The sequence below is a fragment of the Artemia franciscana genome, chromosome 15 (genome assembly GCF_032884065.1).
Source record: "Artemia franciscana chromosome 15, ASM3288406v1, whole genome shotgun sequence".
NCBI lineage: Eukaryota > Metazoa > Arthropoda > Branchiopoda > Anostraca > Artemiidae > Artemia > Artemia franciscana.
In genome coordinates, this window is record NC_088877.1 from 41509947 (window position 1) to 41533622 (window position 23676).

The window sequence follows — 23676 nt, forward strand, 5'->3', positions numbered from 1 at the left end:
GTTTATGTTCAAACTAGCCTATTTTTATGCTTTGAAGCTGTAGATATTTTGAAATCATGGACATTTTTGGTGCTTTGATATCATGATATTGTGTGTCAATGTATTAGATTAATGACGCTTCTCGACTACTATGGTCCTTACTTTGGCCCTGTAGTATATTTCTACAGCTAATTTCTCGCTCTGGGTCCTGCATTACCAAGCTGAGGCAAAACCCATTTTGCCACTTCATGATATTATTTCTGCTAAGGTGGTTACTTTGAAAATGGTGCTGCCCATGGAGACAGAATTGAAAGCCAAAAGCTTAATAATTTAATTGTGTTTGCTCTAAAAATTTAAGAGAAATGTTTATAAATGCAACATCAGATAGGATATGACCTTGAACACTGAAATGCATTAAGTGAGCCTTTAATGTAATTAGTATAGCTTCATACAGGTAGTTACACGGAAAAGACACAAAAAGTTATATAGTTTTCTGTGAGATTATCAAGTTAAATTTATAAAAAGCATGTAGACATTTGATATAAAAAAAAACATGGAGGATTAGCTTTCAAATAAGTCTTCAAACTCATCCAATGATGTTCGAGTGCCCCACTAGCAGCAATGGAAAGAGAAGAGTCAAAATCAGTGATCCATCATCGGTATAGAGGCTAATGGTGCCATTTTTGAAGGGTTTTAAGCTGTTTCTCGAAATTCCCATGAATTTAGTTTTGCAAGAAACTTTTAATACTAAGATGAACTGGAATAATAATTATTAATCCTAAATGAGCATGAAACAAATTAAAAAAAAAGCCCTCGATACTATTTTTAAAACGTTTTTTTAACTTTCGGTTGATATTTTAGTAGGATACAGCTATTGCTGCGACCGTGAAATACGGTTGAAGCAGTATCACTTATTCTGAAAGCTATCTACCATTAAGACTTATGTTCCACCATTAAGACTTATGTTCCATTTTTTTGTGGTCAGGCTTTTTTAATGTTTGAATCTAAGGCGAAAAAAATCTAAGACAAAAAAAATGTTTGAAGAAAAATTTGCTATGATTTAGTAACTGAAATTCAGGTTTGCTCAGCTTTTGAAATATATTTTGGGATCTGTTTTAAATTTTTTAGATTGAATAGCACGTTAGAAATTCAGAAGGGAGAGTTTTCCCATTTTTCAAGCAAGTTTATATCATTATATAAGAAAATGTCCAAGGAATATCATAATTTTAGCTTGTTTAATGGATAGATGTGGATCAACGAATACAATGGTATCAAAATACTGTGTTTTGGTTTGAGTTGTAGATGTGTCGCAAAATTAGATCAACCACATTGAAAATAAACCTTAAGTACTTTAGCAATCTCGAATAAATTGACGGAATAGCTATGGAAATATATTGTTTGTAACTTTCTAATATTTATTATTTATTTGCAATTATTTCTGATATCTGCGTTCTCTTTCGTTCTTAGATCGATGGAAGAGTCGTCGATTAGATGATTTAATTGTATTGTACAACAAAACCCCGGTCTGGAATGATGATACTCAATCATATGTTCTCAATTTTCATGGCAGAGTGACGCAAGCTTCAGTTAAAAATTTTCAACTGGTGCAAGACGACGATCGTAAGTCTGACTGTTTCATTTACCGTGTTGTGGTATCAAATATGAAATCATACGTAGTATGACATCATCTTGTTTATGAAGATGCAGTTTTTATATTTAGGTACTTACAAAAGCACATAGATATAGTAATTTAATTTCAAATGAACTGTTAAACAGCTCTCTATCATGTTCAAGTGCCCCGCTAGCCGTGAAGAAAAAAGCACTAAAAGAAAATGATAAATTGGTGCTACCCCTTCAAAAAACTATTTTACTTGTTGTTTAAGGTGGGCGACTGTAAGTTTTCTCCGTGGGATATTTTTGCATCGGCGATTCAAATGGTAATTTTTGTTTTCTAATTCCATTTTCGAAGGGCTTTAGACTATTTCCCGACATTCCCTTAAATTTGTTTTTGCTACAATCTTTTACTATTAAGATTAATCTAACTATTAGTTTTTATTCTTGAGTCCGCCTCAAATGGTCATTTTTTGTCTTTAGACAGATTTTTTTTTTTTACTATTGGCTGTGGTTACTTGTTAGCTTGGTTACAGCTGTAACCAAGCTAGTACCAGGGTACCGGTGATGAGAAAGGCCTTTATTTCTTTTGTTTTTAGTCTCTTTTGCTTAAAAAAAAAGTTAGTTTCATTTATCGAGCAAACTTTTTTGCATATTTATGCCGACTTTTTATTCAATACCATCGACAGATGGTAGAATCTATTGCTTGTCCTGTGGATCGACAGGTAGAATCTATTGCTTGTACTATGTGTGGGTCTCAGGATGAAAGTTAAACACATTTTTGTGTGAATGTGTCGAATTGAATGAATGGAGGCGAGAGATGTTTGGTAAAGAAAAATTGAATGAGATATGAATGGTAGATAGAATGAAAGAGACAAATTTCCTGAGTATTAAAATAATAGCAAGGTTTGTCAGGATTGTAGCGGCACATCGTGAGCGTTTTCTTTAAATAGTATTGGTTTATTTTAGTTAATTTGTTGTTTGTTTTTGTTATGTAAATTTCCTATGGCCCATGGGCTTTTTCTGGAATAAATTATTATTAATATTATTATACCATCGACAATCAAATTACATTGTAATGTGTTTTTAAATATTTAGTAAATATTTATATTAAATATAAATATTTATATATTAGATGCTATTCATCAGAAAAATTTATTATAACTATTTCAAGTATTTGTTGCGTCCTTAATATGAAAAATGGGTTTCCTTATTTAAGGCTCTAAACGAGATTTCTTAAAGTCGTGACCTATCTAAATTGACGTTCCACACTGGGAAATGGTAGCATGTCAATTTAAAAAAAAAGTATTCCCGACTCCAGGAAAAAAAATCCTGATAAAGAAATATAAATAATATATGCAGTTTATGTTCGTTTAATAAGATTAGATTCGACAGGTTTCAAATTTCCCTTCTGCTGGCAGATCCTTCGTTGCCTAACAAATATCCATGTGGGTGACTATTAGGTTTGTTTTTGTTTTGAATTGAAACTAAAGTTTATAATAAAAAAAGTTCTATAATATATAGAATTATATAATATAGAATTATAAAATATAATATAGAATTATATTCTATAATATTCTATAATATAGAATTATAAAATATAAATATATAGAATAATATAAATTATTCTCCTAAAGTGGCAACCCTGTTTGCAATCAGCAAAGAAAATGGGACATAATAGAAATGATGAGCGGAGCGGAATAAAATAACACAGCTCACAAGAGAGAAGTCAATGAGAAAAATAAATTAAAAAAGTTAGAACGTTTATTTATATATATTGCAAAATTGGAGTCTTCCAATATTTGGTATTTTCTGTTTGTCCCTTGTTCGTGGTTGTCAAAGTATGTTTTTCTGTTTTATGTTTCTTTCTGTACTTCTTGTTATTGCTCCGCATTTTCTGGCCTGTCCATTCTTTTTTATATAACGGTCTATAAAAAAAATGGTGATAATGATGCTTACGTACAGAAATTACTTATAGTTGAGATCCACTGGGGAATCTTTTGAAGTAACGAAGGGTTAATTAGACCAATAAGGGTATGATATACATAGGTTTCAGTTTGCATCCATCTCTCTTTCACTCAAGTAACATTCTCCTTATGTTTCAATCAAACAGTTCGTGGTGACGAACTACAAGTAAGGCCTGATACGGCTCAATAGCAACCGTAACTCTAAGAAACAAACTCTTGTTAACTATAGATACATCAAAAGAATCTAATTTTGATGCTTATTTGAAATATTTAAAAAAATTTAAATTTAGTATTACCAGTCCCGAGTTACGAGCCTGAGAAAATTTGCCCAATTTTTGAAAAAGGGAGAAACACCCCCAAAACATCAAGCAATCTCAATGAAAATGACTCCATCAGATTCAGCAGACCAGAGAATCCTACCGGGAAGGTTTCACGCTCCTGTGTACTAAAATGTAGAATTTTGCATTTTTTGCCGGAAGAAAGATCAGGGATGCGTGTTTATTTGTTTCTTTTTTATTCCCCAAGGGTGATGGTGTCCAACCAGTGATCATAGAAGATCTGGAGAAGACTCTTTAGATTGAAAATTAAAGCTGTAGTGCCCTTTTTAAGTGACCAAAAATATTGGAGGGCAGCTAGTCCCCCTCCAACGCTCATTTTTCCCCAAAGTCGCTCGATCAAATTTTAACAGCCATTTTTTCAGCATAGTCGAAAAATTTAATAACTATGTCTTTGAGGATGACTTGACCCTCACATTCTCCGGGGACGGGGTTTTAAGCTATGAACTTTGTCCATTGTTTACCTCTAGTATTGGTTATATTGGGAAGTATACAGACATTTTTCAAGAGGTATTTTTTCTGGAGGAGTTGAGGGGCTAGTTACGTGGAAGGTTCTTTTCATGGAGTAATTTTTATGGGATAAGTGAATTTTCCATTAAGGGGATTTCCAAGCATTATTTAATAAACCGATCTGAAATTAAATTGAAAAAAAAAATTCAACTGAAAGTAAGGATCAACGCTAAAACTTAAAAGGAACAGAAGTTATTACGTATATTAGGGGGTCACCATCTCCTCGGTAGGCCTACCTCGCTCTTTACGCTTTTTTTTTTTTTTTTTTTTTTTTGGTAAAAGCTTATTACCCTATTAAACGGCCTCTGTGTTTCAGAAGTCATTCTTAATAACTGAAACAAAAAATCAGACTTTAGCGTAAAGAGCGAAATATTGAGGAGAGGGTGACCCCGACCCTTTCATGCACGTAATAATTTTTAAATATTATTGTTGCTTCTTACTTTCAGTTGAATAAGCTTTTTTTATCTAATCTTATAATCCAATAACCTGTTGTAGCACAGTGGATTGATGCTCTGCTTGGCAATACCGAACACCAGGGTTCGATCCCCGCTGCAGCAAGGCTGGGCGACAAGCTTGCTACTTGTCGCTTTAAAAAACACATAACAGCGGAAACGTCGAATCGACACCCTGTGTGCCAGCAATGGCTCAGGAGGATCTTTATCCTTTATCCTTTTTACAATACAATGATGTTGATGATATTGATCCATGATACAATGATATTGGTATGATGCTAATGTTATGATTGATATGATGCATAATGATACAATAATATTGATGCAGATTTACTTCACTAGAGAAACGGTCTGAAACCCCTTAAACGTACGGGAGACCAAGATAAACTAAATTTTCCCTTTGACTTGCGTTTAATGTTTCACTATCTGATAATTTTTTAATACGTTTTGGTCTCCCGTACGTTAAAGAGATTTCAAACCACATTTCCAAAAATCTAAGAAAAAATAATGTTTTCACTTACTATACACCTATAAAAACTATCATTTCCTGAATCTACCAAGGTAAAGACCCTATCCTGATAGGTGAAAACCCCGGTGTCTACAGAACTCCTTGCTCTTGTGGTCTTTGTTGCATTGGAAGAACTGATCAACGACTTACGGATAGATTAACTCAGCACTCTACCTCAATTAATAACACCCTCAAAAAGCGGAGAAATTCAGAAAATTTTGACTCTGCCCTCTCAAAACATATATTTAGTAATCCAAACCATACCGTTTTATTTAACCAGGCTAGCCTAATTTCGCATGACAAAGGTATTGTTCAGCACTACACAGAAGCTGTTCAAATTTACAAATACCAACATTTAGGTTTAGCTTTGAACAGAGATTCAGGCGATTTAAGGATAAATGAGTCGTATTTCGGTTTTCTCAAAAGATAAGCCGATACTTTAGTAATCCCGGAAATAAACGTTGAACCACTTCCCGAATCCTCAAAGGGTATCCGCAAAAAAATGCAATGGTTAAAATCAGAAATCAAGTACCCTAGTTCTCCAATTAATTCAATTGCTGCTTCGTTTGTTTGAGTGAATGAATTTGTCTTTATTTCTCAGTTTTTCATTAGTATCCGTTGTTGGCAGTTCGAATTTGTTTGGATTTTGTGCAAATCGTGGAATTGTTTGTTAGGTATTTGATTTTAGTTCTTTTAATTTTTGGTCTTTTATTGAATTTTATTTAATTTTTTGGCGGTTTTGTTTCGTTAGTTTTATTGTACTTTCCGCGCTTGTTTTTTTTTTTTTTTTTTTTTTTTCCTTGATCATTTTATTTTATTCGTGCTGAAGAAGAGAGGCGATTATTCTCTCGAAATATTCGCTTTCTATGTTTTTTTCAGTATTTCCATTCGGCCTTTAAAAACCCCATTTTTGATCGTTTTCTCTCTTTATGTTATGGCAGGCCAATGTGCTTTTAGAAATTATCTTTGACTTTCAATGAAATCAATCATGCAAAATGCTGAAGTTGTTAAATATTTCAGCTGAAGAAGTTTCTGCCACTACGTGATTTTGACATTTGTTGACTGTGATAAATATTTGACTTGCTCTTTTGTCCTTTTGAAGTTTCTTAATATGGTAATCCATCAATTATTGAATTTTTTGATTTTGCAATGCACAGAGGATTGATGATCTGCGTTATTTTTTTTTTACTTTTTATTTATTATATAGTATTTACTATAATATCTACTTCATATATTTATTTATAACATAATATATATTTGTATTATTTATTTTGTTTCATTATTTTATTTTATAATACCAAAATGTATAATTTATTTGTTTTCATATATATATACTTTTATGTTTATACTTTTTGATGATTTACTTCATATAGAGGAAAAAAGTGGTCTTAGGTAAAGAGTAAAAACCATCTTTTCCAAAAGACCCAGAGACCTCAGTGTTTTCGAAATTGGACTTGATTCCTTTTCTACTTTCTATTTGAACTTATTCAATACTAGCCCCCCGCGCGCGTAAGTCGTTACGCGCCATATTAGTTACGCGCCATTGTAGTTGTGTACCTGTGTCCCACCTGTGAATAGAGATAGATATATATATATATATATATATATATATATATATATATATATATATATATATATATATATATATATATATATATATATATATATATGTTTTTAACTACGTAAAACATGCGAATATACAACATTCTTCGCTGTCCCATTGTCTGTGCATATAAATAGATTGTCAGGTTTACTGACTCTTGAACATGCAACATATAATTGTCCATGGGAAAAACAATCCGTATTCAGATCTATACCTCATTATTGTAATGATGTCTCCCTGTGCCCCGGTCGTCATTTGTGTCCCGGTGTCCCAGTTTGTAATTTCTCTTTGAGTGTCCCGGTCGTCATTTGTGTCCCGGTGTCCCGGTCTGTAATTTCTATTCAAACAATCCCTGTGTCCCGGTCGTCATTTATATATCCCGCCTGTGCCCCCGGCGTCCCCGTTGTAGTTGTGTCCCTGTGTCCCGGTCGTGATTTGTGTCCGGGTGTCCCAGTCTGTAATTTCTCTTTGAGGTTCCCGGTCGTCATTTATATTCCCTGTGTTCCGGTCGTTATTTGTGTCCCGGTGTCCCGGTATGTAATTTCATCAGTTGACAAACATGACGTAAGTCGACGAACAACTTCATGACGCATACAGCTCAATCCTTAAAATGACGTCAGTCGACAAACATGACGTCAGTCGACACACAAACATGACGTCACTCGACACACACACACACAGACAACTTATTTTATATATATAGATATATATTTTTAATTACGTAAAACATGCAAATATACAACATTCTTTGCTGTCCCATGGTCTGTCCATATAAATAGATTGTCAGGTTTACCAACTCTTGAACATGCAACATAATAATTGTCCATGGGAAAACAATCCGTATTCAGATCTATACCGCATTTTTCTAACGATTGCCCTTGAGTTTTGTTGATGGTGATTGCTAATCGAACATTCCCTGTGTCCCCGTCGTCATTTATATATCCCCCTGTGCCCCCGGCGTCCCCGTTGTAGTTGTGTCCCTGTGTCCTGGTCGTCATTTATATTCCCTGTGTCCCGGTCGTCATTTGTGTCCTGGTATCCCAGTCTGTAATCTCTCTTTGAGTGTCCCGGTCGTCATTTATATTCCCTGTGTCCCGGTCGTCATTTGTGTCCCGGTGTCCCGGTCTGTAGTGTCATCTTATAATGACGGCATATACAAAGCCTTATATACATATAATGACGTCAAATGCAAACCCACAAACAAACAAACATGCATATATACAACTTATTTTTATATATATAGATACAGTTTCTTCTTTAGTTTTTTTTTCTTTTTTAGTTTTTTCTTTTTTTTAGTTTCTTCTTTTTATTGATTTGTTTTCTTCAATTTGTCAATGTTCATTCTAACATTGACACTTGGAAAAATCTTTACGTGCCAAGCATGCTAAAGCTCCAACAATTTATATTAAACCTCAAATTTGGGGTATCTGTTTTAAGGTTTTCGAATTACTTTAATCTATTGTCAAAATATATTGAAATATTTGTGCAATTCTCAGGTTTTTTTTAGTCTTTTCTTTTATTTAGTTTTTTAGCTTTTTTAGTTTTTTTTTTCTTTTAGTTTTTTATCTTTTTTATTTTTTTACGTTTTTTCTTATGGTTTTTTCTTTTTTTAATTTTATAATTTTTTTTGGTCTTTTCTTTTTAGTTTTTTTTAGTTTTTTACCATTTTTCTTTTTTCGAATTACTTTAATCTATTGTCAAAATATTTCGAAATATTTTGTACATCAAAGTGCCTTTTTGTTCTTAACAGTTCAAAATACTCCCAAAAGATAGGCATAGATTCTAAGAAATTATATCTATTTTTTCACAAAATGTTAGATAGTTAATTATATACATAATTTATAAACTTGAAAATAAATACAGAATTCTTTTGGAACTGTAAGAATAAATTTGGGCTCTAAAATAAGGAGCAAAAATGACGGAAATGAACTCAGTATTAATTCCGTTAGAAACCGATTCGGCTAGTCCCACAAAAAGGACGGAGACGAATCCAATATTAATTCAGTTAGATTATAATTATTATAATTATATAATTAATATAATTATTATAATTATATAATTAATATAATTATTATAATTATATAATTATATAATGTACTGTATTTAACTTAATGTATTTAACTTAGACATACAAAATCTCATAATTTACGCCTAAATAAAACTACTAAGATAATACAAATACACGAAACCGAGTAATGACGACTAGATTAGTTTTTTACACAGGGATAGATTACAGTACATTATTTAATTATATCATAAAACTAAACTTAAAACTCCGTTTAATTGATTTCTTAATTAACGTTTCATTTTTGAGCAATAATGTGAATAAAGCAAATAGTAATAAGTAGTACTACACTGTCCTGTTTTTCTTGCTTACCTACTGAACCCTGAAAATTTTAAACCGATTTTTAAACTGATTATTTTTTGTTGCAGAAGAAAACATTGTGTTGCAGTTTGGACGAATTTCAGAGGATGTGTTCACTCTCGATTTACGAGCACCAATTTGTCCGCTTCAGGCCTTTGCTATTGCCCTATCTAGTTTTGACCCAAAAATGGCTTGTGAATAACAATAGTACTGATGGGTATAAACATGCATTATCTGGTCAACATAAAAGTGAACACGTTCTGTAAAAGAACGTGTGTAGGCTGGGCTATGAACATTAGAACACGATTCTTTGAGCTGGTTTTGAATTGGATTGGATTAATGTGACCTGTTTGAAGTTTTCAATCATGTATTTCAAATTGAAGCTTTCGTACATATTTGTAGGATGTTACTCAGAGTGTGAAAATTCTTACTGGAAGGAACCTTTATCCTTCAAAACTTTAGGCTTAAACTTTAAACTTTAGACTCAAACGCTTTAAACTTTGAACTTACAAAAAGGCCTTAAACCTTACAATTGTGCAATTTAAGTAGTTCGATTCTCAGAGACTATTCGTTTTACACGATTTTATTGCGTTTTTTGCCACCTTCTTCGTTTTTTATTAGCCTTCACATCCTATCCTATATTCTTTAGAAGCACTATACCCTTCAGAAGTATTGCAACATATGTCATCCTCTTCATTCATCGTTTGTTAATGAATAGATGTGTTAATTTCTTGTGATCTTGGCATTAATTTCTTTGTGTGTTAACTTCTGTGTTTAAAAATTCTTAAAGAAAGAAATCCTTAAACAAAAAAGAGCAAAGTCAAATTGAAATTAAATGTGAAATAAATCGTTTATTTCAAATTTAAGCTTTCATGCATCTTTGTAGGATCTTACTCAGGGTGTGAAAATTCTTGCTGGAAGGAGCCTTTATCTTTTAAAACTTCAGACTTAAACTTTAAACTCCAATGCTTAAAACTTTAAACTTACAATAAGCCTTCAAGCCTTACAAGTGTACAATTTTAAGTAGTTCGATTCTCAGAGTTCATTCATTTCACACGATTTTATTACCTTGCTTTGCCACCTTTTTCGTTTTATTAGACATCACATCCTATCCTGTATTCCTTAGAAGCACTGTACCCTTTACACTAGGCCTTTCATAGAGCTTCAGGTGGATGATAAATAATTGTCTTACTGAGTAACTTCTAATAGAAACTAAGCTAATGTCTTTGTAATTACCACACCCACTCTTATCACCTTTGTTCTCAGAGGCCGTTTTGTAGTTATTATTTAAAAAAAGATCTACTGTTGATGTTCTTATCTCTATTTCATGCTTTTTTTATCATGTTTTGTATTTTGTTTTGTCGTTCGTTTCATACTCAATTTAACATTTATACGTTTGGTATTTTATTCGGTTTGAAATATCTTGTGTATCAACTATGCCCCCTACAAATATTCTAACAAAATCTACATACGAGTATTCTATGTCCTTTCATTTAGCTAAAGCCTCGTAATATTTTGAATTAGGTGAAACGGTCCGCTAATTCGGGGAATATAATTCTAAATTAGCCAAAGGAAAGTAAAAAGCTGCCCGGTGAAACTTAGACAAGTGTATAAAACGATATTCGGAAATAAGTCCAAACCTGATTAGACTAATATTAATTTAACCAATATTTATTTGACTAATTTGACTAATATTCCATTCAGTGATAAAGTGAGTCGGTCACTTTGAGCCCACCACCTCCCCAAGACTTTACCTCGGCTTTTTTAATGGCGGTTTCATGGTGATTCCCGCACTCCGAAAATTTCGCATAGAAAGTTCACTCCTGTGGACACTCCCCCGTGGACGATTTTCCTCCAAAAGTTCTGTCTTTCCCGAGAGCGATTCCCCTACCCCTACAGACAATTTCCTTCATAAAATTATCCATGATGTAAGATTGAGCAGCTTACATGGAAAAGAAAATGAGGCTTTTAAAAAATTAATTGAAAGCTAAAAAGAGCTTGAGAGCTATTTAGAAAGGAATGTCGAACATCTTGAGTCTTCTCAACCATTCATGAGGCTTTTATGATTCCAGTATTTACTCATTATTCTTCTAGCAACTATTTTATGTCGAACAAGTCAAAGCTTGTTTCAACTTCTTTAATGTTGTCATATCCCTTGAAACTACTACTGCTGCTGACAACTCACTCCAGCCCCAAGTCACAAGACGCTAACGCGGCTGTGCATGCCCTTATTCAATCCAAATACATTCATTGTTTGCACTACCCCTAGAAGTTTCTATTTCCTTTAAATCCTTCCTAACGATCTCCTTTCACTCCATTTCGAGACTACCTTTCTTTCGTTTTGCCCCTGACGGTTGGTGATAAAGGACGATTTTTAGTAATTTGTCATCAGTAGAACTTATTCTAACTATCTCAACCATCCTTTCATATAACCCTAGACAGCGGGACGGAACCACATTTTTCATAAGGCTTTTTGTTTTGAAATAATATCAGTCAGACTTGACCTAAAAGAATCCGAATACTTTTCCTCTTGAAAAGATCCAACAAAGCCTCCGTCTTTCAAAGCGCCCAAGCTTAAGAACCATATTCGACTATAGTCATTGCTGTAGCCTACATTGTTCTAATATTGGCTCGGAGACGTATCTTCCTATTATTCAAACTTTTTTCTACTTTGAGATAAACACCCTGAGTCTTGGCTATTCTACTTTCTAAATATTTATTTCATCCCCCATCACTGCAAAAAAATACAACTCAGGTATGTGAAGCTATCCACTCGATCGATATTCTTATTACCGAACGTGGCGTCTTCACCTTCTGATATTCCTAGTATAAGTGACTACAATTATTTTCAAGGCTATTTGTGCGCTCTGAACTCACAACCCTCCACCCCTCTGAAAAAAGTTATCCATTTTTATTATTTTCCTAGAACATTCAAGTAATAAGCATTGTATAAGCCTTGGAAATTTCTGCTCTTTTATTTAGACCCGTGGTGTCCCATGGACTTAGTCGTATTCCTTAGAACAAAGTCCATCAAAAAAATCCATTTAAATGGTAATAAAACGCAACCCTGCTTAACTCCTGATGCAATACAAAACCAGCTACTAACTTCACTTCCTACCGCAACCACAACAATAGTTTTCAACAATTTTCAACAACATTTTCAACAACAATTGTTGTTTTCAACAACAATTTCAGTTTTCAGATCTGGTTTTCTGTATTGCTTGAAATACTGGAGTGATATATATTACTACAAAAAAGGTGAGAAATCTAGGAGTTTGTACTGTTGGAGAGTAAAACCCTACATAAACAGTATTTTGAATATCCTTGTTTCCTCTTTCCTTTGCTACTTGAAGATTTTTTGTCTTAAAATCTAGTTTGCAAAACCCTTTCGTAACCATCCTTATTTTAACTTTTTTTTTCCATATTTTCCGATTTGCTGTATCGTTTTGTTGTATTACACTTCGCAGTAGATATTTTAGTTTCTCTGCTTTGGTATCTTCTCAACTCTTTAGTCATTAGCTCATACGATACCATGGTCTCTGATTAGCTGAAAAGATATTCTAATGGCAGCTATGGCTGTATAAATAACCTGTAACCACAGAACAGTCATTACTTTTTCTTTTCTTTTTTTAAACACCTGTTAGTTGGTTAATTTTTGCTGTTAAGCAAAGTAATATTCTGAAAACCTGTAAATACGGAACAGTCATTACTTTTTTCTTTTCTGTTTTTAATCACCTGTTAGTTGCTTGATTTTTGCTGTTAAGCAAAGTAATATTCTGGAAACCAGTCCCGTACAATATTTCAAGTGGTATGACGACATATAGCAGAGTAACTCAAACAATACATCATTTTCGAAAGATACTTGCGCTATATCATCTCGTCAAACTATTGCTCTGAATCCAGAGCCACTCTGGGTATCGACGCCCCTACTTTAGTTGAACCACTGTTCTCACAAGATCAGGGTTCAGTAGGTAAGCAAGAAAAACGGGACAGTGTAGTACTACTTATTACTATTTGCTTTATTCACATTATTGCTCAAAAATGAAACGTTAATTAAGACATCAATTAAACGGAGTTTTTAAGTTTAGTTTTATGATATAATTAAATATAGTACTGTAATCTCTCCCTGTGTAATAAACTAATCTAGTCGTCATTACTCGGTTTCGTGGATTTGTATTATCTTAGTAGTTTTATTTAGGCGTGAATTATAAGATTTTGTATGTCTAAGTTAAATAAATTGCAAGTTGTTCTTCTTTATCAAGTTACTCCATTACTTACTTACTTACTAAAAATTACCATTCAAAGATATTTGACCATTTAGCGTGTTCGATTTTTAACAACGCTGTCTACTAAGCTTCAAACCTTTTGTTATGTTTTTAAGGTGTTTTAATTGTTTTAATCCCTTGTCAAAATAGAGAATCATCATTTGTAATAATTTCAAAATTTAGTTTTTTGGCTCTTCTTGCTGACGTTATATAACTGGTTGTGTTCAAAAAGGTTTTCTTTTTTAAGGTTTTTGAATTGTTGAAATCCCTTGTCAAAGTAGAGAATCATCATTTGTAATAATTGCAAAATTTTCATTTTTTTGGCTCTTCCTACTGACATTATATAACTGGTTGCGTTCAAAAAGGTTTTCTTTTTAAGGTTTTTGAATTCTTTGTTGTAATCCTTTGTCAAAATAGAGAATCATCATTTGTAATAATTGCAAAATTTTCGTTTTTTTTTGGCTCTTCCTACTGACATTATATAACTGGCTGCGTTCAAAAAGGTTGTCTTTTTTAAGGTTTTTGAATTGTTGTAGTCCCTTGTCAAAGTAGTCCTTGTCAAAATTTTCGTTTTTTGGCTCTTCCTACTGACATTATATAACTGGTTGCGTTCAAAAAGGTTTTCTTTTTTGAGGTTTTTGAATTGTTGTAATCCCTTGTCAAAGCAGAGAATCATCATTTGTAATAATTGCAAAACTTTCGTTTTTTGGCTTTTCCTCCTGACGTTATATAACTGGTTGCGTTCAAAAAGGTTTTCTTTTTTAAGATTTTTGAATTGTTGTAATCCCTTGTCAAAGTAGAGACTCATCATTTGTAATAATTGCAAAATTTTCGTTTTTTGGCTCTTTCTATTGACAGTATATAACTGGTTGTGTTCAAATATGTTTTCTATGTTAAGGCTTTTGAATTTTTGTAATCCCTTGTTAAAGAAAAAAGAAAAAAAAACGTATATGTAAAATATTGTAGTTGCAGCCACTTCTCTTGATTTTCAAGCCAATATAATTTCGTTGTTTTTCAAACCTTTGTTTTTCAGCGGTATCCGATGAGACTTACTTAGTCCTGATTTATCAAACAGTTCGTGGTAACGATAGTTTTTTTTTATTGTTTTTAAAAGTGGAGTTGTGACAAAGAGTCAAACTTTAGCGTAAAGAGCGGGGCGTTGAGGAGGGGACAACCCCTTTCATATACGGAATGATTTCTGTTCTTTTTTAGTTTTAGTGTCGCTCCTTACTTGCAGTTGAAAAAAATTGTTTTTATTTTATTTTAATGTAATATATCTTTTATGTAAATACTGCACAAACACCAGAAATATTACATAACTTTAGCGACCATGACCTGAGAATAATTTCGTAAAAAAATGATTTTGTTTTTGAAATTATTTTTGTTAATTATGAAAAGTTTTTAAATAAATTGCTATAGGATACAGTTCTTTCTTTAATATAACAAACAGGAAAAATCCAATAGATTTTTCTTGGTTGGAATAGTAAGAAAAAACCCACAGTATGGCACTATACCCCGTATGAAAAACTTTTCAAAAGATGCTTATATTATGAAGTAAGCACTTCAGTCTTTACTGTATATAATCCTAAATATGCATTGAGTCCTACATCTTGTTTTAACGAATCATCCTTCATTGGTGTTGGAAGTAAAGAGAACAAAAACATTGGCCGTTTTTGCTCCACCATCTTTTTACCTCAACAAAAATTTTTTTTCAGATTTTTATAATATTGGCTGGAAAAGTCGTTTTTCTGACAACACTGTTTAAGCCGCTATGCTTAAACAGCGTGGGCATTTTTGAAATAAAATATCTGATCTTTATCTACATTTGTTTATTTCTGATAGTCAGCTTTTCTTTTCTTTTTTTCATATATATAAATGAGCTAAGCACAAAGCTTTTTTCGTCTTTTCTTTTTTGTACATCAAAGTGCCTTTTTGTTCTTAACAGTTTAAAATACTCCCAAAAGATAGGCATAATTTCTAAGAAATTATATCTATTTTTTCACAAAATGCTAGATAGTTAATTATATACATAATTTATAAACTTGAAAATAAATACAGAATTCTTTTGGAACTGTATGAATAAATTTGGGCTCTAAAAAAAGGAACAAAAATGAGGAAATGAATTCAGTATTAATTCTGATAGAAACCCATTCGGCTAGTTCCACAAAAATGACGGAGACGAATCCAATATTAATTCAGTTAGAAGCCTTTTTGGCTACTTGCATAATAAAAGGTATTTTGGATCTGTCCGACATTTTCGAAAATGGCGAAATTTGAACCTACTTGTAGGTTTTCTCTCAGGGGCAAAAGATTTTGAAATAAAAATCGCCTTGAATTCATCCTTAACGCTTGGTAGGTAAGTCCACCGAATGAAAGGAAAAACAATGTTCGTTAAAGAAGAAGTAGCTTTATTTTAGTTAAGATCCTCAAATTTACTATTTTCTGGAATCTATTTAACGCCCTGTAGCAGTAGCGTCTATTCAGGGAAATTTGAGGGTGGAGGCAATACTTTTTCAATGAAAATAGCAAAAAAAAAAAACAATGAAAATTTCTGTGGAAGGTAATTTTGAAAATCTAGGATGGAAAGGCCCCCCCTCCTATTGACGTGACTGCTCTGCAGTTTTCCGTTGTATAATTTACGTGAAAAACAGTGTGGTAGAAGCAAAATTAACCGTTAAAAGAAAGACAAATACTGAGATAATATTTGAATTACCTGACGTTAATATGCGTTTTATGAAAATAGCCAAAACACAATCAATGGAAATAACAAAAAAAATATCAGTGAATGGTAGTTTTCAAAATCTAGGATGACAATCCCCCCCCCCCCCCCGGTTAACGTGACTGCTCTGTACACATAAATATGTAAGACAGAATGTAAGTTTCTATTTAGGATGACAGTGGTCAAATATTGCTTTGAAGCATGGGCGCTCCGAAAAGCAGATGAAAATTTACTAGATGTTTTCCAGAGAAATTGCCTACGGATTGTTCTGGGTACCCGGCTGGCTCACCGTATTTCAAACAGTAAGCTGTACGAAAAATCTGGTTCAATCCCGCTTTCTAGGGCTATAATGAAAGAAAGGATGAGATGGCGAGGCCACATTCTGCGGATAAAGGATGACAGAGGATTGTCGAAGATTGTCCTTTTTGACCAACCGTCTGGGGCTACACGGAAAGCACGTCGTCCGGTTGTCTGGGTTGGGAGGATGTCATAAATTTAAAGGAAATGGGAACTCCCTGGGAGGTTTTAAAGAGGGAGGCCTTGAATAGATTAGGCTGGAGGAGGAGCGTGCGTAGCTGCGTTGGCCTTAGGCGACTTGGTGCTGCAGTGAGTTATTAATAGTAGTAGTAATAGTATGTTAATAAATTGAGAGGGAGTAGTCAATCCTGACTTGTACCAGTTCAAGGTAGGAACGATAAGAATCAAACAGTTCGTGGTAACGAACTGTAGCAAGCAGCGACCCGGCTCAATAGTAACCAAAACTCTAAAAAATAGAGTTTTGATACCAATAGCTACATCAAAAGAATCGCATTTTCATGCTGATTTTAAATATATAAATTTTATCAAGTTTAATTTTACCCTTCAAAAGTTACGAGCCTGAGAAAATTTGCCTTATTTGAGAAAATAAGGGGAAACACCCCCTAACGTCATACGATCTTAACGAAAATCACACCATCAGATTCAGTGTATCAGAGAACCCTGTTGTAGAAGTTTCAAGCTCCTATCTACGAAAATGTGGAATTTTGTATTTTTTTGCCAGAAGGCAGATCACGGATTCGTGTTTATTTGTTTTTTTGATTTTTTTTTTTTTTTTCCCAGGGGTGATCGTATCGACCCAGTGGTCCTAGAATCTTGCGAGAGGGCTCATTCTAACGGGAATGAAAAGTTCTAGTGCCCTTTTAAGTGACCAAAAAAACTGGAGGGCACCTAGGCTCCCTCCCACGCTAATTATTTTCCCAAAGTCAACGGATCAAAATTCTGAGATAGCCATTTTATTCATCATAGTCAAAAAACCTTATAACTATGTCTTTGGGGACGACTTACTCCCCCACAGTCTCCGTGGGAGGGGCACGTCTGAATTATGAATTATTTCATCATATACCAATTCAAAAACGAATGTATTCAAGCCCGAAGTAGCTGAGTTGGTAGCGTGTTATGTTCCAGGTTCTAGCTCCGAGAGGTTGCAGGTTCGAACCTTGGCTAGGTAAAAACTACAAAAAAAAACTAAAAAAAGTGGGAGGGGGCACCTAGGCCCCCTAGGGCCTATAGTATTTATAGTATTTATACTCCCTGTGTCCCGGTCGTCATTTGTGTCCCGGTGCTTTGTTGATGGTGATTGCTAATCGAACATTCCTTGTGTCCCGGTCGCTTTCTCTTTGAGTGTCCCGGTCGTCATCTATATTCCCTATGTGCCGGTGTCCCGGTGGTCATTTGTGTCCCGATGTCCCGGTCTGTAATTTTGTCAGTCGAAAACATGACGTCAGTCAACACACAAACATGACGTCACCCGACAGACCCACACACACATAGACAACTTATTTTTATATTTATAGAAGATAGATATGTGCCGGTCGTCATTTGTGTCCCGATGTCCCGGTCTCTAATTTCGTCAGTCGAAAACATGACGTCAGTCAACACACAAACATGACGTCACCCGACAGACCCACACACACATAGACAACTTATTTTTATATATATACTAGCTGTTGGGGTGGCCCAAGCCCCCCCGCGCGCGTAAGTCGTTACGCGCCATATTAGTTACGCGCCATTGTAGTTGTGTCCCTATGTCCCACCTGTGAATATAGATAGATATATATATATATATATATATATATATATATATATATATATATATATATATATATATATATATATATATATATATATATATGTTTTTAACTACGTAAAACTTGCGAATATACAACATTCTTTGCTGTCCCATTGTCTGTGCATATAAATAGATTGTCAGGTTTACCGACTCTTGAACATGCAACATATAATGGTCCATGGGAAAACAATCCGTATTCAGATCTATACCTCATGATTCTAATGATTGCCCTTGAGCTTTGTTGATGGTGATTGCTAATCGACCATTCCCTGAGTCGCCATCGTCATTTATATATCCCCCTGTGCACCCCGGCGTCCCCTTTGTAGTTATGTCCCTGTGTCCCGGTCGTCATTTATATTCCCTGTGTCCCGGTCGTCATTTGTGTCCCGGTGTTCCAGTCTGTGATTTCTCTTTGAGTGTCCCGGGCGTCATTTATATTCCTTGTGTCCCGGTGTCCCGGTCGTCATTTATATCCCCCTGTGCCCCCCGGCGTCCCCATTGTAGTTGTGTCCCTGTGTCCCGGTCGTCATTTATATTCCCTGTGTCCCGGTCGTCATTTGTATCCCGGTGTCCCGGTCTGTATATACATTCGTTTTTTAGTTAAGTTTTTCTCCTTTATTTTTTTCCTTTTTTCTTTTTTTTCTTTTTTAGTTTATTTAGATTTTTAGATTTTTTAGTTTTTTTATTAGTTTTTAGTTTTTTTGTAGTTTTTACCATTTTTTTAGTTTTTTTAGTTTTTTTTTTTACTTATGTCCTGGTCGTCATTTATACTCCCTGTGTCCCGGTCGTCATTTGTGTCTCGGTGCTTTGTTGATTGCTAATTTATATTATATTTATATTTATATTTTTTATATTTATTAATATTTTTTTAAGTTTTCTTTTTCTCTTATTTTTCAGTTTTTTCCTTTTTTTAGTTTTTTCTTTTTTGGTTTTTAGTTTTTTTTTGTTTTTTACCTTTTTTTAGTTTTTTTAGTTTTTTTAGTTTTTTAGCTTTTTTAGTTTTTTTATTAGTTTTTAGTTTTTTTTTAGTTTTTGCCTTTTTTTAGTTTTTTCAGTTTTTTTTAGTTTTTAGTTTTTTACCTTTTTTTAGTTTTTTTTAGTTTTTTAGCTTTGTTAGTTTTTTTTCTTTTTAGTTTTTTTTGTAGTTTTTACCTTTTTTAGTTTTTTTCTTCTTTTGTATTAGTGTGAAATAATTCAGACGTCATATGCGGACAAACACGACGTCACTCGACAGACAGACAGACAGACATAACCCACAAACAACTTATTTTTATATATATTTATTCATATTTTTTTAGTTTTCTTTTTCTCTTTTATTTTTCAGTTTTTTCCTTTTTTTTAGTTTTTTTCTTTTTTAGTTTTTAGTTTTTTTTAGTTTTTTACCTTTTTTTAGTTTTTTTTAGTTTTTTTAGTTTTTTAGCTTTTTTAGTTTTTTTATTAGTTTTTATTTTTTTGTAGTTTTTGCCTTTTTTTATTTTTTTCAGTTTTTTTTTAGTTATTAGATTTTTACCTTTTTTTAGTTTTTTTTAGTTTTTTAGCTTTTTTAGTTTTTTTTCTTTTTAGTTTTTTTTTGTAGTTTTTACCTTTTTTAGTTTTTTTCTTCTTTTGTATTAGTGTGAAATAATTCAGACGTCATATGCGAACAAACATGACGTCACCTGATCCACAGATCCACAGATCCACACACAGACAACTTATTTTTATATATATAGACTAGCTGTTGGGGTGGCCCAAGCCCCCCCGCGCGCGTAAGTCGTTACGCGCCATATTAGTTACGCGCCATTGTAGTTGTGTCCCTATGTCCCACCTGTGAATATAGATATATATATATATAATATATATATATATATATATATATATATATATATATATATATATATATATATATATATATGTATATATATATATGTATATATATGTATATATATATATATACATGTATATATATATATATATATATATATATATATATATATATATATATATATATATATATGTTTTTAACTACGTAAAACTTGCGGATATACAACATTTTTTGCTGTCCCATTGTCTGTGCATATAAATAGAATGTCAGGTTTAACGACTCTTGAACATGCAACATATAATGGTCCATGGGAAAACAATCCGTATTCAGATCTATACCTCATCATTCTAATGATTGCCCTTGAGCTTTGTTGATGGTGATTGCTAATCGACGATTCCCTGTGTCTCCATCGTCATTTATATATCCCCCTGAGCCCCCCGGCGTCCCTGTTGTATTTGTGTCCCTGTGTCCCGGTCGTCATGTCCCGGTGTCCCGGTCGTCATTTGTGTCCCGGTCTGTATATACATTCGTTTTTGAATTGGTCTTTTTTTAGGTTTTAGTTTTTTACCTTGTTTTAGTTTTTTTTTTTTTTTTTTAGTTTTGTTTTTCTCCTTTATTTTTCATTTTTTTTCCTTTTCCATTTTATTTTCTTTTTTAGTTTTTTTTTTAGCTTTTTAGCTTTTTTAGTTTTTTATTAGTTTTTAGTTTTTCTTCTTTTTATTTTTTTTGTAGTTTTTACCTTTTTTTTAGTTTTTAATTTTTTTTTACTTATGTCCTGGTCGTCATTTATACTCCCTGTGTCCCGGTCGTCATTTGTGTCCCGGTGCTTTGTTGATGGTGATTGCTAATCGAACATTCCTTGCGTCCCGGTCGTCATTTATATTCCCTATGTGCCGGTGTCCCGGTCGTCATTTGTGTCCGATGTCCCGGTCTGTAATTTCGTCAGTCGAAAACATGACGTCAGTCGACACAGAAACATGACGTCACCTGACAGATCCACAGACAGACAACTTATTTTTATATATATATAGATATACTAGCTGTTGGGGTGGCGCTTCGCGCTACCCCAACACCTAGTTGGTGGGGCGCTTCGCGCCCACCCAAGCCCCCCCGCGCGCGTAAGTCGTTACGCGCCATATTAGTTACGCGCCATTGTAGTTGTGTCCCTGTGTCCCACCTGTGAATATAGATAGATTTATATATGTGTTTCAAACTATGTAAAAATTGCGAATATACAACATTTTTGGCTTTCCCACTACTGGGAGCTTTCCGTTTCCAATTGCCAGCAATTGATCTGAAAATGTTTGACCAGAGTCATCGTTTTGCAATCGGACACGCATATTTGTAGTTAATTTTAATATTTTTACGTGTGCCCATAAATTAGAATTTTTCAGGCAAGCATTCATTTCGTCTGCAGGAGTTAAACTACGTAAAAATTGCGAATATACAACATTCTTTGCTTTCCCATTGTCTGTGCATATACAAAGCCGTATGTACTAATAATGACGTCATATGCAAACGCTCTTTTTACAAACAAACAAACATGCATACACACAACTCGTTTTTATATAGATAGATAGATACAATACAAATTAACTGCGTAAAACTTGCGAATATACAACATTCTTCGCTGTCCAATTGTCGCTGCATATAAATAGATTGTCAGGTTTACCGACCCTCGAACATGCAACGTACAATTGTCCATGGGAAAAACAATCAGTATTAAGATCTATACCACATTTTTCTAATGATTGACCTTGAGCTTTGTTAATGGTGATTGCAAATGCTAATCGAATTGGGAATTGCAATCTTTTAAATTGAAAAGGCAGATCCGTTGGAATCATGGGAATGCGAGGAATAAGAACAGCCTCACCCTCAAAAGGCCCTGTCAAGATTGTGGCCTCTATTAGGTTTTCCATTGTTTTTTTTTACGGCAAGTCGCGTGCCATTGCAAAGCTTTGGTGGGTTGATATTTCTTAAAAGTATTATTGGTACGCCTATTTTTAGTTGTAGCACGTGTGGTGGAAACCCTGAAAGATCTATGGAATTTAAAAATTCAGATGGATAATTAACCGCTTCATTTGGTTCCAAAACTGTGTCGACTGACTTGTAAAGGACTGCCTGGTCTCGAATCTTGGTCAAAACAATATTGTTGATTTCGTGGACGTCTATATTTTTGGGTGCGAGAATCGCTCTTTCACTTAGCCATTTATTATTTTTATAATTTTTTAGAATATTCGGAAATACTTTTTCAATCAATTCATTTTTGGACGTCACTAAATTACAGAAATCAGCAGGTAGTTGTATACGTCCTGAAATTGAGTCTATCGTATCATAAATGTCTTTTTGTTCCGACGTTAACTTGGAAATGTTATTTTGTACATACGACAATAGATCACTCGTACTGTAACTTTGTTCACGATCCAATTCTACACATGTCGAAACAGCAGCGATACGGTTAGGTGAAGGCATTCCCAAATCCTGAAGAGGTTTATTTGCCATACGTACGCACAAATCTTCTATAATAACTAAAGTGTAGTTATAAATTTCTGATGTAAAATCAAAAGTCATATCTGACGTCTCTAACTGTTTTCGATGGAGTATATCTTCGGACATTTTTGACTTATATTTTTCCCATAACTCTGTAGGAGCTGATGGAGAGCAAGTTGTTAAAATGATGCCAAACAATGCACGAATTTGTCTTGGGGTTGACGTTTCGCACGCGTCATTGATGCAGTTATCCCAGTGTTGGTCATTCTCCAATAAATTCAGAGCTTGGCATGCACTACGGTAAGTGTCATGTATAGTACCGTTTACAGTTCTCAAATACTCAAAGGATGTCGGACCGGGTACATTCACCAAAAGCAGGCGTAGAAAGAAGCATTCAGGTTGACTGGGGTGAACGGTGTAGAGTCTTCCTATCGTGGTATCTTTGAAGATGGTAGGTTGGCCGTCGACTGACTTACCCTGTTTTCGACGTTCAAATACTTTATTTTTAGTATTCCACATGTAATACGAAGGCACTTCAGTATACAGCAGTTTTTTTGCAAAAGAATCATTTTTGCAAAGCGAAAAAAAAGCTGTTAATTTTGTATCCGGTGGATTCAGGGCTCTTTGTTGCACGTTGGTTTCCGAGAAATAAACACGTTGACCATTCTGTAAATGTACCGCTAAGTGAACAACAGCTGGACTACGTTCATGTATCGGAAATGAAAGAATTCGCCAAACAGCTTCATTACTGCTTATGTATCTTCCAGCCTGATATTGTACGATTTCGTCGAAATCTTTGGTTTCGGGCTGCAAGCCAAAAACTGCCATGTCACTGCCTTTGTTGACGTATTTACATATGTATTTGATTGCCTTTACGGAGTTACAGTATTCAACGTTTATGTGTGCATTAAATGTTTTTGATAATAATGGGGAATATGGAACAACCCACTGGTTATCTACT

The 23676-nt window shown here is 33.8% G+C and overlaps 1 protein-coding gene across 1 annotated transcript in view; it reads left to right on the forward strand.

The window, feature by feature from the left end:
- LOC136036489 (tubby-related protein 3-like) overlaps window positions 1-13587 on the forward strand; it is a 107349-nt gene extending 93762 nt beyond the window's left edge. The window contains exons 8-9 of the mRNA XM_065718754.1: window positions 1447-1599; window positions 9399-13587. Of these exons, the coding sequence (XP_065574826.1) occupies window positions 1447-1599; window positions 9399-9532 (287 nt within the window). The 3' untranslated portion in view covers window positions 9533-13587. The remainder of the gene's footprint in view (window positions 1-1446; window positions 1600-9398) is intronic.
- The last annotated feature ends 10089 nt before the right edge of the window (window positions 13588-23676 follow it).